The sequence below is a fragment of the Rhinichthys klamathensis genome, unplaced genomic scaffold (assembly GCF_029890125.1).
Source record: "Rhinichthys klamathensis goyatoka isolate OS25496 unplaced genomic scaffold, OSU_Roscu_1.1 h1tg000082l_1, whole genome shotgun sequence".
Lineage (NCBI taxonomy): Eukaryota > Metazoa > Chordata > Actinopteri > Cypriniformes > Leuciscidae > Rhinichthys > Rhinichthys klamathensis.
The window spans coordinates 347,501-365,072 of NW_026606624.1; the positions used below are offsets into that span (position 1 = coordinate 347,501).

Genomic DNA, 17,572 nt, shown 5'->3' on the forward strand with positions numbered 1-17,572 from the left:
GCTTACCATTGAGATAATGAGAGGGATTCCTCTCTTTCTCTGCCCTAACCCTCCCTCACTATCTCTCTGCCTCCTTGCACAGATTCAGTCTTTCTCTCAACCCTCCCTCCTTCTCAGCAGTGTTAAATGTGCCGTGGAGGGGGCAGAGAGGTCTCCCTTCAGCAGCTAAGAGCCCCGCTTGGCGTCAGTCATGCTCTCCCTGCAGTGCCGTGTCAGACACAGGCTCAAATCAATGCAGGTCAAAACCTTCGCCTGCCCTTCTGCTGTCCGCAAATCTAACAGCTCAGCTCGCCAAAGCCGGCCACCTGCGCCGGGGACTGATGGACTGTGGAGAGTCTGGGGATTGTAACAGGAGAGTGAGAACTGATGCTTTCTCAGATGTAAACAATGATAAGTGACATTTCAGTTGTACAGATGAGTGTTTTTTTTTTTTTCTGGTCTGGGTGTGTTGAAGACGAGGATGTTTTTGGAAAAAATATCTCACAGGAAAAAAGATCCTGAAGATGTCTGACACTATTATGCAGTGCATTCCCAAAGAAAATGCAGTTTTTAAAGGCATATTTCACCCAAAAATGAAGATTCTTTCACCATTTGCTCACCCTAATGTCTTTCCAAACCTGTGTGACTTTCTTTGGCAGCAGTGTTCACGCTGCTTTGTTTCTCTCCATACTTTCTATTAAAGTGAATAGTTACTGGGGCTGTCAAGCTCCAAAAAGGACAAAAAAAGGAGCACAGAGGTACCACTGAAAAAAAAAAAAACATTTCTAAAATATAAAATTTCATAAAATATTTGTATTATTGTGTTGTTTTCTAGAAAAAAAAAATCAAATGTCAAATAAAAGATGTTAACACATCGATATTACAAGCATATAAACCTTATGTTTAAAACAAGACAAAAGGTAACATTTTACAATAAGTCCCATTTGTTACCATACGTTAACTACATCAGTAATGTAATTAACAATGAAAAGTACTTCTAAAGCATTTATTACCTGCAGTTGATGTTAATTTCAGCATTTGCTAATACATTATTATAATCAAAAGTTATATCTGTTAATATTATTTAATGGGCCTGAGCTAACATGAACTTACAATGAACAGTTGTATATAAATACTGTAACAAATGCTCATTGTTAGTTAATCCATTAACTAACATTAACTAATAGGACCTTATTGTATAATGTTGAACAAAAAAACTAATTGGGGTAAGTAAAATAAGCTTAATTTAAGATATTTTCTCTGAAAATGTCTTAATGCAATATTGATTCTGGAATAAATGTGTTTTGTTTTAAGTATGTTTAGTAAGTATATTTAAGTATAAGTATATTTTTACTCTAAAATAAGATGAAAATACAGATTAATAAATGTTTTGTTCATACGACTCTCATGCAGCTCATATCACTCTTGTGAAGCCACAAAATAATGTGGAAAAGCCTGAAATTGTATTTGTTTGTTCAATATCTTCCCATTTGTCACTAAACTAGATTTAATATTCAATGTAGGCTATTGTTAAAAGTCACAAGAGCCGATGATGATGCCTTTAAAATGGCAAATCTGCCTCACATTTCTTTTTCGGGTTACACAGATGAAAGAAACTCAGACAGGTTTGTAACAACATGAGGGTAAGTAAATTATGACAGAATTTTCATTTTTAGCTGCACTATTTCTACAAAAATACTGCATTTTCTATAGGGAAGAAGTGCAGGATGGTGTCAGCCTGAAAACCTCTTTGTGGCATTGTTTACATTGGATCTTTTTTCCCTTTGAGGTTCATTGTCAGATTATTGTGGTTTAGATTTTGGGAGACCTTTCAACTCCAGCTGTGAAGCCCTTTAGTGGTTCTAGTCTTTGCCTCTTGCACAAGCATCCCTCCTCTTTCCCTCTCTCTTCTTCCTCTCTCACTTTCTCGCTCTCCCTCCCCCATTTACGTGATAGAGATTTGTCTAGACGGGCCCTAGAACACAGGCACTGCAACCATGGGGACTCTTCATAACAAGCTCGTTATGCAAACGCATCTGATTGGATGGCGCTGTTCCATTGGCTGCTGCAGTGGAGAGAGCTCCCCTTACACCCCCTCCCACCCCCCCCACCCAACACTGCACAGTTTGGTTTCCATGGCAACTCCGAACGGCTGCTGGTGGAGCTTGTGCGCTCTGCGGCAATGCCGGCTGCCAGCCAGTGCACAGCTGCAGCACAGCAACAGGCTTTCTCCAATCACACGCACACACACACTCACAGTAATTCACCCACAGAAACGTGCGTTCCCTAGCAGTATGATCATTTTGATTGGTTTCCCTGCTTCCAGATGTTACTAATAATAGTGTCGTAATGATCTGTTTTTTTCCTTTATTGAAAATGTGGAGTTGATTGTACATTTATCAATAGTTATGCCATAGTAAAAGTCTGTTTTTAATTAGGCCTAACATCTATGGATGCAAGGTCTTTACCAGTTTAAAGGATCTCTGTTTCAATGCTCCTACAAAGTACTGAAGTTATATTTTTCCAGAGGCAAGATTTTTGTGCTCCCGAATACTTAAATTGTCCATTATAAAGTTTATAGTGCTATTTTTAATAAGCCTGCACCAAAGTCGCTTTAGGACAAGCTATTTTCTGTGTACAGTGGACATAAGCATGTATAGCTACAATGAATGGGGTAATTCATATAATAATAATAATAATATCATCATTTAAAATTATTGTTATTATGATCTCTTAGACAAAAATATATCACTATTGTAATACAACTGTTGTGTAAAATAAATAAATTATTTTATATTGTAATAATTATTTTACAGTAGTGAAATTACAATTCTTATGTCTTTATTTCTTAACTACCGGGAGACCTTTAAAGGGTTAGTTCACCAAAAAATGAAAATTCTGTCATCATTTACTCATGTCGTTCCAAACCCATAAGACTTTTGTTTATCTTCAAAACACAAATCACGATATTTTAATAAAATTTGAGAGATTTCTGACCCTCTATTGACAGTTCATGCAACTACCACTTTGACCCTTCAAAAAGTTTATAAAGAGATCGTAAAACTAATTTATAAGAATCTAGTTAAGTGCAAATTTTCTGAAGAGACATGGTTGCTTTTTATGACAAATAGATTTTATTTAGGCTTTTATTCACAACGCACACATCAGATATGGTAGCTTGACGTGCGAGAACCAATGGGGTTCATTCTCGTGTTACACAGCATGTTTGAGCTCCCGCAAGAACCAATACGATTATGGCGTTATTTCCCTGTCAAATGTCGAGATCGCATTATTGTAGCACGAAAGTACATTAATATAATGTGAGAGCGTGAATCTCAATGCTCGCGCACGGAATATAATGTTCCGAGCGCGAATCTCTCTGCTCGCGCGCGGGAATTGGGCGCGCGCTCTCAGATACACGCTGCTCTTGTAAGAATTTTCTCTCTGGGCTCGCTCAGAGAATATGCCTGCACTTAAAACGTGTTCAGTGCAATCGCGAATCTCTCCTCTTCGTTTAAAGTAAGCGTGTATGGGCTTAGACTGTGTCCTGTGCGTTCGCGCATGCCTAATTACTCTTCTCTTCGATTTCTTTCTCTTTGCTCTTGGCATAAACGCTGTCAAAACGGCAACAACCAATCAGAAATGGCTATTCCATATGTTATGTAGGGTTTTTTTCCCCCTTTTTTCTGCTGTTCTGTGAAGCACTTTGGCCAGCCAGTGGCTGTTGTAAAAATGAGCTATATAAATTAACTTGTTTGAATAATGTTTTTTTTATTGAATGAAACGTTTTTCATTATCTTAGATAAACATTAAGGGAACGTTTATATAATGGGAGAATTGAACGTTTGAATAACGTTCTTATAACCAAGCAAGAACGTTAATACAACGTTTATATAAAGGGAGAATTGAACGTTCTAACGTTCTTATAACCAAGAAATAACGTTAATACAACGTCTAAAAAACTGGACTTCCAGTTATGAAAACGTTCTTATAACCTAAAATTGTTAGCTGGGGAAGAGGAGAGATTCGCGATTGCACTGAACACGTTTTAAGTGCAGGCATATTCTCTGAGCGAGCCCAGAGAGAGAATTCTTACAAGAGAAGTGTATCTGAGAGCGCGCGCCCAGTTCCCGCGTGCGAGCAGAGAGATTCGCGTTCGGCACATTATATTCCGCGCGTGCGCAGAGAGATTCGCGCTCGGCACATCATATTCTGCGCGCGAGCAGAGAGATTCACGCTCGGCACATCATATTCCGCGCGCGAGCAGAGAGATTCACGCTCGCGCATTATATTAATGTACTTTCGCGCTACAATAATGCGCTCTCGACATTTGACAGGGAAATAACGCCATACAAGATTTGTTCTTACGCATCAAGCACATACAGTTGAGCTTCTGTTTATATTTGCTGATCAATGTTTATGTGAATAAAACCCTAAATTCAATCTGTGAAAATTTGGACTAAACCACTCGATACATATGGATTAGTTTACAATCTCTTTATGAACAACCAAGCGACAAAGTGGTAGTTGTGTGGCCTGTCAATGGTGGGATGACCTTGCCCTTTAATTTTCTGTGACAACAGGTTGTCAAATGCTTCTCATTGCAAATTTAGTGAAAGTCTGTCATCATCTGATTCTGTCTTTTATGGTAATTATGGTTTATTATGGGAATGTGAAAAGAAAGCATAACTGGCGCACGTTGTGTTCCCAACTGCACATTGAACAGAACATCATCATGAGCTGTCCGTGTTTAAATGAACACAGTGCTGTGCTTCACTCTGAAACACGCAGCACATCAGCGATTTTATAAGAGCACTGAGCCATATTGCTATTTCAGTGTTCGTTTGACAGATGCTTTGCTAAAGCAATGGCACAAAACATAACGGTAAAGATCTTTTATGTTATCATGAGAAGTACATTTTCGGTTAATTATGAATCATCTGGTTTGATTATCATTATGGTAATTCATGGGAAACACTGGCTACTTTGTTAAAACTGTTTGTTATGATCATTTCTGAATCAGCAATAATTCAACAATGGTATCATAAATTGTGCTTCACACTAAAATCATGCTTAAACCTGAAAAGTATCTTTCAGGTGGGTCCGGGAAATGTATGTGCAAACTCCACTAAAAAGCAGATTGGCTCTTTTAACTGAAAGGCTAGACTGGACATTCAATCCTACAGCCGCCATATTGAGCATTACAATTCCTCCCATTAATGTCTGTGCTTGCACCCACAGGGGCTTCCTAGCGGGCTGGATGACATGTCAGATAGAGAGGATCGTGGTCACAGGTCGGGGAGTGAGAGCAGCACCTACAGCACCCTGAAGAAGAAAAAGAAGAAACCCAAAGAGAAGAAGGAGAGGAAAACAAAACAGCGAAAGAAAGAGGATGATGAGGACGATGATGACGACGATGATGGAAACATGAAGGTTCTCACATAGAATTTCTCTATTATGCTCTATTAGCCAGGGGAATAAATGAATAACGGTTTCTCATGTGACACCAGGAACCAAAGTCATCCAGTCAGCTGATGCAAGAGTGGGGTCTCGAAGATGTGCAGTATGCCTTCTCAGAGGACGACTATAAAACCATCACCAACTACAAAGCCTTTAGCCAGTTTCTTAGGTAGGATTTCAAAGTCCATCTGATTGGACGTTCGTTCTAATACTCTGCTGTCAATGCTCTGTGTTCTATTTTAAAACATTCCTTCTGGCAAGTGCTAATGCCTGTATGAAGTAATTACATTATGATGACAGGTTTTCTAATAACAGGGATTGAAACAAGATGAGCTGTCAGACCCACACAATGCACGTCTATTGTAACCAGCATGATATTTTATGTGATAGACACTCTTTTTAGTATATATTTCCAATTTCTGATTCATACTTCCTGAGAACATCCTTTACCTAGAGTAAAATCACCACAATGCATGGCATATCGTAGCTAATTTGCCACACTAATCTCAACTTCAGTGTCTAAGAAGAGTTTTTTCTTTGCCATTTTTTTTTTGTGGTTAGGCCCCTCATTGCCAAGAAGAACCCCAAGATCCCCATGTCAAAAATGATGACAGTGCTTGGAGCAAAATGGAGAGAGTTCAGCGCGAACAACCCTTTTAAAGGCACCTCTGCAACTGCTGTGGCGGCTGCTGTGGCGGCTGCCGTGGAAACTGTCAATGTGGCTCCGCCAATTTGTATTAGAAGTATCCAACAGATCTCACCATCTGGGCCAATCAAAAAAGCCAAAACCAAAGAGGGAAAGGGTAACGTAATAATCGTTTTGTTTATCTAGGGTTGGATTTCTAAAGCAGTTAGTGGAGGTTTTTACATCGTTTACATATGTAACATGATTAATGATTGACATTTGGTAATTCTTTATCCGAAATGTGCTTGCAACTTTAAAGTGAAGAGTTTAATTTCATCCTATGAATGGTTTATTTATATTTGACTGGATATTAAGCTGGGATAAGAGGAAGTATTTTAACATCAAAATATTAATTAAAGGTTGGGTAGGTCGTTTTTGGTCTAAAAAACTTTTTCCCAAATTTGTTTAAACTTTCTATATATATCAATGCATAATTAAAATGTAAGTACTCTGATAAAAAGAGTATAAAAATCGAGTGACTCTAGACCGTTTAATCTGCACTAAACACAGCTCATTATTTCCTTCCGGGACGAAACAAAGGATTGGCTTAGGCGACTGTCACTCTCTCGCAACCATGGCAACACCCCCGCTGCTACATGCGCTGCCCACATGCGCGCACTCGTTTGACTCGAGGAGGGTAAGAGACTAGTAAGAGACACAATTACATGCAAAACACGGCGTATATGTTATGAATCTTACACAAAATTCACCTTCATCACAGTGTAACTGATTGTAATGGGAAAACGTGTATCAATGCAACCTGTTTTTAGCTTTGCTTTATGTTACTAGCTCGTTAACGAATCAAACTCAATATATTTTAAACTTTAACAGTATCGATATGCTAGCTTGATAGTGAGTATTAACAGCCATGTTAGTTGTTTATATTCATAATGATAAAGTTAGGTATTTTATTACATGTGAGTCTGACATGATGTCACTACATGCACTGCTCCTCTCCGCTCGGCGCTAGTAAGCGCGTCCTCCAGCTGTGAGCTGTCGGCATCGCACGTTCATGTGTTTTGGGGGCGTGGTTTTGGAAGGAGCCCAGAATGGAGGGGGTGGAAGTGAATGGAGATAAGTAGCTGTGTTTATTACAGCCCTGAGAGGACTACAGACACTCGATTTTTATACTCTCTTTTCCAGAGTACTTACATTTTAATTATGCATTGATATATATAGAAAGTTTAAAAAAATTTGGCAAAAAGTTTTTAAAAAAAATTCTACCTACAATACCTTTAATTAATATAATTTTACTTTGTTGTATACATATATCATTTCAGCTTCTTTACAAAAATGCAGGTTTGCAAACGTAAAAATGTGTTTTATTTATGTCTGTAGAATGGAGTATTGTTTTCAGATCTCATAAAAAAACGTTTCTGTTTTGTTTATCTCATCTGGACTGCATTGCAGGGCCTGGCGCAAAAAAAAAAAGTAAGTCAGTGAAAGAAACAAAAAAGAAAGGGAAACCGAAGAAGTCCAAATCGAAAGCAGGCCAGGGTGGAAAAAGGAAAAAAGGATCTTCGGTGAGTGTCTGAAAACTTACAAGGGCTTAACCTATATCACATGGAAAGATTCCCTAGATGTTTTTACCGTTCCTAATAGTTTCCACTTCCCAGAACAATTAATGAATTGTTGGTATAGATCTACTTGCTTAGATTTCTGGTTCCACCCAGTTTTATTAGGTACTTTCTGAAGTTGGTTTTCATGTTATGACCTTCTCAGGTTTGGTAGCTTCTGATCTGAGACTTTTGAATGTTTCATTTCTTAGAGCGAGGAAGATTTCCTGGATGACTTTTCAGACTTTGATGACATCAGCATTCACAGTGCCTCTGTACTCTCAGACACTTCAGCGGCACCAAAAAAGAAGTCGACCCGCCGAGGGCGAAAAAAAAGAAAAAGTGAAGTGCTTTTACTTTTTATAATAATTATGATTATAGTAATTTAGTGATTTTGTTATGTGCGTTTGTCATTATTATTATTACTATTATTAAATATTTCTAAATAGTTTTTCTTTATTTCATTTTCTAATTTAAGTTTAGTTTAAATTTTTAATCTAATATTTATATTATATTTTATTTCAGATTTATTTCAAATAACAAAAAAAAAAGTATAGTTTTAGTAAAAAAAAACCCAGGTTCAAAGGTTTGTGGTCAATAAGCTTCTATGCTCATCAGTGCTGCATTTTTTTTTTTTGATCAACAATATAGTAATATCTGTATTATTATGAAATATTATTATAATTTATTATATATTTTAAAAGGTAATTTATTCCTGTCAAGTCAAGTCAAGTCATCTTCATTTATATAGCGCTTTTAACAATGGAGATTGTTTCAAAGCAGCTTTACAGAGATAAACATACAATTTACGGTAACAGAGATTGTTTTGGCTTTATAGCGATTTTGAATAATGTTATTTCCGGCTAAAGTTGGAGCTGTAATGGCAAAGCTGAATTTTCAGCATCATTACTCACATGATTCTTTAGAAATCATTCTAATTCAAGAAACTTCTTGTTATTATCAATATTCAAAACAGTTGTGCTGCTTAGCATTTTTGTGGAAACTGATAAATTATTTTCACTTGTCTTTGGTGAATAGAAAGTTCAAAAGAAAAAAAAAACTGACTTTAATTAGAAATCTTTTGTAGACATTATAAACTTTTGATAAATTTTGATTAAATCCTTGCTGAATAAAAGTAATAATTTATTTCTTAAAAAAAAAAAAGTCTTACTGACCCCAAATTAAGCAGTGGTGTCTTAATGACAGAATCATTGTTGTACTGAAATATTGTTTTTAAAATTATAAAGTATTATGTGTTGAAATTGCACAATACTTCTGTTCCATAAAACAATAACAGGTTTCTCATTAAACTGTATTCGTGTAGGAGAGGATGGAGACGGCTACGAGACAGACCATCAAGATTACTGTGAGGTTTGTCAGCAGGGAGGAGAGATCATTCTATGTGACACCTGTCCCAGAGCATATCACCTGGTGTGTCTGGATCCAGAACTGGAGAAAGCCCCAGAAGGCAAATGGAGCTGCCCCCACTGCGTGAGGAAATAGCTTCCTGCTTGACAACGAGCATATAGATTCAAAACAATACATTCTAGTATATTCAAGACCACAGAACCTCTGCTATTTGAATTGACAGTTTACTGCCTCATCTCTCAGGAAAAAGAAGGCATTCAGTGGGAGGCCAAAGATGAGGAGGAGGAGGAAGACGAGGTTGCAGGTGAGGAGGAAGATGACCACATGGAGTTCTGCAGAGTGTGTAAGGATGGAGGAGAGCTGCTGTGCTGTGATACCTGCCCTTCCTCTTACCACATCCACTGTCTCAACCCACCTCTTCCTGAGATTCCCAATGGAGAGTGGCTGTGTCCACGATGCATGGTGAGAAACGTATGCACTATGCATGGATCAGTTCAGGTCAATGCAGTTGCAAAGCAATCATTTTCTCTGAGACAAATCGCAGTCTCTCAGGTAGCTGAAAATAAAACTTGCTTTTAAAGAGGATGTGTGTGGTATATTTCATAATAAGGTTTTTAAAAGTGTCCAAGTGCCCATTATCAAACATAAAAGTCACCACAAATTAAAAATCAATCATGTTTAATGTTTATTAGAAATGATTTATCTGTGCACACCATTATTATTATTATTTAAAAAAAAAAGTATTCATGTGCCCTCATAACCTTTACTCAAAATTACTTCCCCTCCCATTTGCAACAACATCTCTTCTCTTTTCTGATGACATTGGCGCAAGGTCACATGAGATCACATCAGTAGCAAACCACAAAAATCCAGTGATCCAATCAATTCCTCATGGACAAAATCAAGTCCCACCCTAAATTTCTTTTGTTGTTTGAGAAGCTGTTTCACTCAGATATACTGTACATCACAATATGAAAGAAAAGACTCACAACATCCGTTTCATGCCGACTTTAATGTTATAATCAAGTGAGTCTTTGCGTAGTTCAGCTATAATGTTCATCTGTTTGTGCAAGTATACATGACACAGTGCAATTGAATATTTATAGGATTAAATACACATCACTGCTGTTTTTCGGAGCAAGCACACAGTGCAGAGTTTGGTTGTATTCTGATTAACTGGATGAAGCCAAGCTACACTACCGTTCAAAAGTTTGGGGCCAGTCATTTAAAAAAAAAAATGTTTTTGAAAAAAGTATTTTATGCTCACCAAGGCTGCATTTATTTGATGAAAAACAGCAAATTGTAAAATATTATTACAATGTAAAATAACTATTATCTATTTTAATATTTTTTTAATGTGATTTTCAACAGCCATTACACTCCAGTCTTCAGTGTCACAAATATTCTTCTTCATTCTAATATGCTGATTTGGTGATCAAGAAACATTTATTATCATCAATGTTGAAAAGAGTTGTGCTGCTTAATATTTTTGTGGAAACCATGATACATTTTTTCAGGATTCTTTGATGAATAGAATGTTAAAAAAAACAGAATAAGTGTGACTTCACAAATGTTTATATGTATATATTTATAAATCAAATTATTTTAAGCTCTGCTGGAATCAAACTCAAACCGCAAGTAAATATACAAATTGTTTTGAACATTATTTACACTTGAACAATATTCCTCATCCACATTTCCCCTAGTGCCCACCGCTAAAAGGGAAAGTCCAGAAGATTCTGCACTGGGCGTGGGGCGATCCTCCTCTGCCACCTGAGGTTCCCCCTGGGCAGGATGGAGAGAAGGTGGATGCTTTGGCCAAAATACCACTGAAGGGCCGTCCAGAGAGGCAGCTGTTTGTGAAATGGGCTGGCCTGTCCTACTGGCACTGCTCCTGGGTCAGCGAACTTCAGGTGGGATTCCCACATTACCTCAGAAGAGCCAACGTTAATTAAATCGTGAATGCTCTTTTGGCTTGTTCCTGTATCTCAGCTTAAGTTCTTTCCCTTGATGCAGTTGGAGCTATATCACACAGTAATGTACCGTAACTACCAGCGGAAGAACGACATGGACGAACCGCCACCGTACGACTATGGCTCTGGGGAGGAGGAGCTTAACAACGAGAAGAGGAGGAGCAAAGACCCTCAGTATGCAGCCATGGAGGAACAATTCTACCGTTACGGCATCAAGCCGGAATGGATGATCATTCACCGGATTCACAACCACAGGTACGGTGGGCCACAGTCACTTGTGCTAAAGCTACTCTGCTTTTCTTGCTGAAAATTCTGATTTATTTATATGCTTTAAGACTGTGTTGTGTATGTTGAAGTTTTGATAAGGATGGAGATGTACACTACCTGATCAAGTGGAGAGATTTGCCATATGACCAGTGCACCTGGGAGGCTGATGACTTCACCGTCCCAGATTATGACAGCTTTAAACAAGCCTACTGGGACCACAGGTAAGCCGTTTCAAGTTTGGATGTAGATTTAGATGGTACGTCAACACGAATGTAGAACTTTCCTGAAGAGGGTACTAAATATTGTATGGCCTGAAGCTCTTAATCATCAGCCTTAGAAATTCAAGCTAAATATTTTATATTTCAATTTTTTTTATTAATTTAATTGAATGCTTGCAATTTCTGCATCCCTGCAATGCATTTTAGCAATAAACAAACACATCCAAATTAAAAATACAGTGTTTTGTTTATATATATACATATATATATATATATATATATATGTGTGTATATATATATATATATATATATATACACACACCAGAATTAGTAACAGTGTTTCAAATTTAAAGGTATAGTTCACCAAAAAAAAAAAAAAAAAATTGGATGGCCCTCAGGACATGCAAGATGTATCTGTCTTTTTTTATTCAGTCGAGCAGTAAAGAAGATTTTTAGCTGAAACCATGGTCCTTGGTGATTGGTATAATGCAAGTTAATAGCTACCGTCACTTTGAGAGTAAAAAAAAACATATATAGGCAAAACAAAATTAATACCTGTAATTGAATATTATTTCAATTAATATTAATATCATTTTTATCATTTTTTACAATAACTTTCAAAGATGACCGGAAAACAAGTCTTTGGTTGAATGGTTGAACTTTAGAAATGTAGTAAAAACTATAATGAATGGAAAAATGTACTTGTCTACCGTACATCCGTACCATGCTCTAGAAAGTATTTCATAGTATATTTTTTATATTTTTCAAATATTAATGTGTTATATTTTAATGGTAGTTTTGCTATTTAGAATTAGTTCATATTTTTTAACTACAATAACATTACAAATATATTGTTCTTTTTTATACTGTAAACTACATATCAGTTAAAAAGGTTAAAATTATGACATGGTTGAAAGCCAAAACCACAATTGTAAGGCAGAAATACAGATATTTTATGTGTTTAAGACGAAACTGTTTATGCTAGGTTCACTTTATGTTAAATCATATTTTATCTATATCTAATACGATAAACTTCTCACAATATATATATATTTTTTGTGCCTCTAATGCTTAAAAAAAAGTAATGGAACTCAATGTGTGAAAAGCACTTACACTCACACTTTTTCCAGGAATCAGGTGCTCGGTGAAAGTTATCACCCCCTGCTGTTTAGAAAGGGAAAGAGACTCAAAGAGGAAGGGAAGAGGAGAGAACCTCCCCCAGACACTCCAGTTGTGGATGTGAGTTGCTATTTTGCTTAATGTATTTTTTGCCACTTTGTCAGTTTTCACTTTTTTTGCGTAGATTGAATCCCATTATCACTCCCTCCCAAATTGATATATCATTGGACACAGCCCACCATCAAGTTTGAACAGCAGACATGGTACATCGATGACACAGGGGGAACTTTGCACCCATACCAGCTGGAAGGCCTGAACTGGTTGCGCTTCTCTTGGGCCCAAGGAACCGACACAATCTTGGCTGATGAAATGGGCCTTGGCAAGACTGTGCAGACTATAGTGTTCCTGTACTCACTCTACAAAGAGGTCTGTGCGCCACTTGAACTTTCTTTCAAATGCATTTGAGAGTGAAAGGAAACAGAGTGTAACTGAGTTGCTTGTTTCAGGGTCACTCCAAAGGGCCGTTTCTGGTCAGTGCGCCACTCTCCACCATCATCAACTGGGAGAGAGAGTTCGAGATGTGGGCTCCAGATTTCTACGTGGTGACTTACACAGGGGACAAAGACAGCAGGGCCGTCATACGCGAGAATGAATTTACCTTCGAGGACAGCGCCGTCAAATCGGGGCGCAAGGTTTTCCGCATGAAGGTGAGAGAAAGTTGTTGATTAACGTCAACCCGATGTTATAATTAATTCAGAGTGAAACATTCTAATGCTTTTTACCATGTTCCAACCAAAACAATATTTTGCACCAAAACACTTTTTTTGTTCACAAATTTTAAAGATGATTTTTACTGGTACCTGAATACATGTTTCAGCATCCAAACAATTTACAAAGTATCCTAGCTTCTGAAAGGTTTAATTTAGAGATGCATTGTTTCTGATCAGAGTCAGTTATATCGCACTTTTCCATCACAGAAGGACACGCCGATAAAGTTTCATGTCCTGCTGACATCATATGAACTGATCACCATTGATCAGGCCATACTTGGCTCTATTACCTGGGCATGTCTGGTTGTGGATGAAGCCCACCGACTGAAGAATAACCAGTCAAAGGTACAGAATTCAAGGAAAGATTTACATTTGCTTTACTGACATCATCATAGTCATAACAATTGTAAAATAAAAATATTTTTTTATTACTAATATTAAATATTTGATTTATTACCAGTTTTAGTGCAGAATTTTCAATTTTACATTTTACCTTAGTTGTACATTGTTTAAAATCCTAAAAAAAATGTATGTAATAAAAACTAAAACATTTTCAGGTTTAAATTAGATTTTGAATAGCAGATTTTTTTATTGTCTCTTCCTTTTGTGCCCCACTTTATATCGTAATATTATTATTTATAGCTTTAGATATTTTTTAGGTTGCTTAATAAATGATTAAATAATCAATAAATCAACGCTCAGTTTTTCAGAATTCTGAATGGCTACAAAATCTACTATAAGCTGCTCTTGACCGGAACCCCTTTGCAGAACAACCTCGAAGAGCTTTTTCACCTGCTCAACTTTCTCACCCCGGAGCGCTTCAAGTAAGATTGCAGACTGCATGATTCACCTGGTGATTCATACTGTAGATCTGCTCGTAGAATAATGATCCCCCGCAGAGCAATCTCAGGGCTTATAATGGAACATGTTTTTCATATGATTTGATGGAAGTGAATTCTATCTTCCCTTATATCCAAATGAAAATGTTGCTGTGCGCAGTAACCTGGAGGGCTTTCTGGAGGAGTTTGCGGACATCTCGAAAGAGGACCAGATTAAAAAACTACATGACCTGCTGGGGCCACACATGCTCAGAAGACTGAAGGCAGATGTGTTTAAGAACATGCCGGCAAAAACCGAGCTCATAGTGCGAGTAGAACTCAGCCCCATGCAGAAGTCAGTCATAGTTTGTCTCTTCCTAATGCTTAAGTTTTTTTTCCATTTTTTTTTTCATTAATGTTCATTTATTTCAAGTAATACATTTAAAAAAAAAAGTTTTTTTATGGTTTTACTTTTCCATTAACTATAATACCCCTGTTTCACATGCAAGATCATTTAATATTTTTTTCTCTCACAGGAAATACTACAAGTTCATTTTAACACGTAACTTTGAGGCATTGAATTCCAAGGGAGGAGGGAACCAGGTGTCCCTTCTTAACATCATGATGGACTTGAAGAAATGCTGCAACCATCCCTACTTGTTTCCAGTGGCTGCAGTGGTGAGGAGGGGAGGGGAGGAGAACATATGGAGGCCCCCAATTTATACCACTGCTGTTGTTTATTTTTAGCACATGTAATGGCAATACAGTTTCTGTTTTATAAGAGCTATTTAAAGGCTGAGAAGCTTTTGTTCAGGAGTGTATTGTTTCTTAGTGTCCTGAAGCGAATGTGATGCATAATATTAGCCTTATATTACATTCTCATGTTCAAGGACAAGAAGTTCTGGCATAATGAAGTTGTTTAGGTCACCTTTATTTATATAGTGCTATTATACAATACAGATTGTTTCAAATCAGCTTTACAGTAATAAACAGGAGCATAACAGAATCAATGATGCAAACGTCATCAAATATGATCCTTAAATGAATTATCAGAAGTTAATATCAAATGTTACAAAAGATTTTTATGTGATATAAATGCTGTTTTTTCTTTTAAACTTTCCTAACAAAAAATCTTCTCCAAAGAATCCTAACAAAAAATAGATCACAGTTTCCACAAAAATATTATTAATTTATATTATTTTACTGTTATTATTATTTTTATTGGTAATAAGAAGAAATGTTTCTTATGCATCAAATCAACATATCAGAATGATTTTCTAAGGATCATGTGACACTGAAGACTGAAAATTCAGCTTTGCCATCACAAGAATTGTGAATGAAATATAATTCAAATTTTAATATTTCATATTTAATGTGATATTTCAGTTTTTTTTTTCATCAAATAAATGCAGCCTTGGTCAGCATAAGATATGGCATTATGTTAAAATAGTGTTTAAAATAACTTGATTTCAAAAATCGTTTGATTTTTATGCATGCAGGAAGCTCCAGTCTTACCCAACGGTTCTTACGACGGTAACCTCCTGGTGAAATCCTCAGGGAAACTCACCCTGCTTCAGAAGATGCTAAAAAAACTCAAAGACGAAGGGCACAGGGTTCTTATCTTCTCTCAGGTATAGTGTGTGGTATTTATTCCCTCTTTTGAAGCTCAAAATGCCATGTGAATAACAAAAGGAAAAAACAGAAATACTGTATGTGGCGGACTTGCCTCTATTTCAATGGAAGATTAATTAGATGGTAAACTGAATAGAAAATAAAAGGGGAGCTCATTCATCTTTTAAATGGAGTTGACAAATGGAAAGGCGGAGCCTATATTTATCTCTGCTTTGTTGTTTAGTCCTCTGACTTTTTTCCCTCCCATTTTAAATTGCCTGTGGAATCAATGCATCCATTAATTTGATGAATGGCACATGTAAAGGGGGGTTGTCTCGATGAGACTTCATTTTTCCACCCTTTTCTTTTCTAAGTGCTTGAGAATAAACATATTAATGTTATAGTTGTTTCTTCAGTCTTTTAAGCTTGATTAAAGGTGAGTGCCGTGCCTCTGTCCCCTCTTGTTGTTGTATTTTGCATGGATGGAATTAAGTATGACCTGGCAAGCCAGGTTTGCTTTACATTGTGCTTAATGCTGCCATTTTCCCCTTTGTTGGATAAAGGTATCTTTTTGTTTCTGTCTTATCCTGCACTGTTGATCCCTCTCTCAGATGACAAAGATGCTGGATTTGCTAGAGGACTTCCTGGAGTTTGAGGGGTATAAATATGAGCGTATTGACGGGGGCATCACAGGGGGCCTGCGACAGGAGGCCATCGATCGATTTAACGGTGAGGATGCCGGTAGTAAACCTGCAGTGATGTCTGTGCGTGTGTGGGATAGTGAATACTAAGGCACTCATACTGACTGTGTCACCCTGTGTGCAGCACCCGGGGCTCAGCAGTTCTGTTTTCTGCTCTCTACACGTGCTGGAGGATTGGGCATCAATCTGGCAACCGCAGACACAGTGATCATATATGACTCTGACTGGAACCCACACAATGATATTCAGGTAATGCAAACACCAGTGCTGGGGAAGTAAACTGTGTAGTTAAAATACTATTAAAAGTATTTAACTGCACTACAAGCAAAAACTGAAGCTATCTAAAGTGACAGTATTTATTTATTTTTATTATATGAATTGTATTAAAAAAAGTATGTTTATGTATATGAGAGATTTTATATATATATACTGTATATGTATATTAATATATATAATATTATATATATATTTTTTTTTTAAATTGACAGTTTAATCTGGATGCTTAATGTTAATGCTAGAAAATATGAAAATAACAATAACAATATATATATATATATATATATATATATATATATATATATATATATATATATATGTGTGTATATATATATAGATTATACGTATAATGTTGATATATTACATATTATGAAATCGTGTTTATCTATAGCTCTCCATTATTCAATTATCACTTACGTTTTTCTTGCTTGTGTTCTTCTTCCACTTTGTCTTCATCTATTCTCTTTGTCCATGCAGGCATTCAGCAGGGCGCATCGTATCGGGCAAAATAAAAAGGTGATGATCTATCGCTTTGTAACTCGGGCATCCGTAGAGGAGCGTATTACCCAGGTGGCCAAGCGAAAGATGATGCTGACCCACCTGGTGGTGCGTCCTGGCTTGGGCTCTAAGACAGGATCCATGTCCAAACAGGAACTAGACGACATCCTCAAGTTTGGCACTGAGGAGCTTTTCAAAGACGACGTGGAAGCTGCCAGGACGATGGGTAAGCTGAAGTGGTTTAAGAAAAATGTTTCTGCACTTTGTTTGTGG

The 17,572-nt window shown here is 36.9% G+C and overlaps 1 protein-coding gene across 5 annotated transcripts in view; it reads left to right on the forward strand.

The window, feature by feature from the left end:
• chd5 (chromodomain helicase DNA binding protein 5) overlaps positions 1-17,572 on the forward strand; it is a 43,189-nt gene that overhangs the window by 8,048 nt on the left and 17,569 nt on the right. For all 5 annotated transcript variants that reach the window (XM_056251364.1, XM_056251362.1, XM_056251363.1 and 2 more), the window contains exons 3-23: positions 5,221-5,412; positions 5,490-5,608; positions 6,001-6,242; positions 7,535-7,647; positions 7,893-8,022; positions 9,005-9,171; positions 9,292-9,510; positions 10,755-10,961; positions 11,065-11,276; positions 11,378-11,509; positions 12,637-12,745; positions 12,860-13,051; positions 13,132-13,332; positions 13,603-13,740; positions 14,098-14,219; positions 14,395-14,568; positions 14,750-14,891; positions 15,713-15,844; positions 16,436-16,553; positions 16,650-16,774; positions 17,279-17,525. In XM_056251364.1, coding sequence (XP_056107339.1) covers positions 5,221-5,412; positions 5,490-5,608; positions 6,001-6,242; positions 7,535-7,647; positions 7,893-8,022; positions 9,005-9,171; positions 9,292-9,510; positions 10,755-10,961; positions 11,065-11,276; positions 11,378-11,509; positions 12,637-12,745; positions 12,860-13,051; positions 13,132-13,332; positions 13,603-13,740; positions 14,098-14,219; positions 14,395-14,568; positions 14,750-14,891; positions 15,713-15,844; positions 16,436-16,553; positions 16,650-16,774; positions 17,279-17,525 — 3,433 coding nt within the window. The remainder of the gene's footprint in view (positions 1-5,220; positions 5,413-5,489; positions 5,609-6,000; positions 6,243-7,534; positions 7,648-7,892; positions 8,023-9,004; positions 9,172-9,291; positions 9,511-10,754; positions 10,962-11,064; positions 11,277-11,377; positions 11,510-12,636; positions 12,746-12,859; positions 13,052-13,131; positions 13,333-13,602; positions 13,741-14,097; positions 14,220-14,394; positions 14,569-14,749; positions 14,892-15,712; positions 15,845-16,435; positions 16,554-16,649; positions 16,775-17,278; positions 17,526-17,572) is intronic.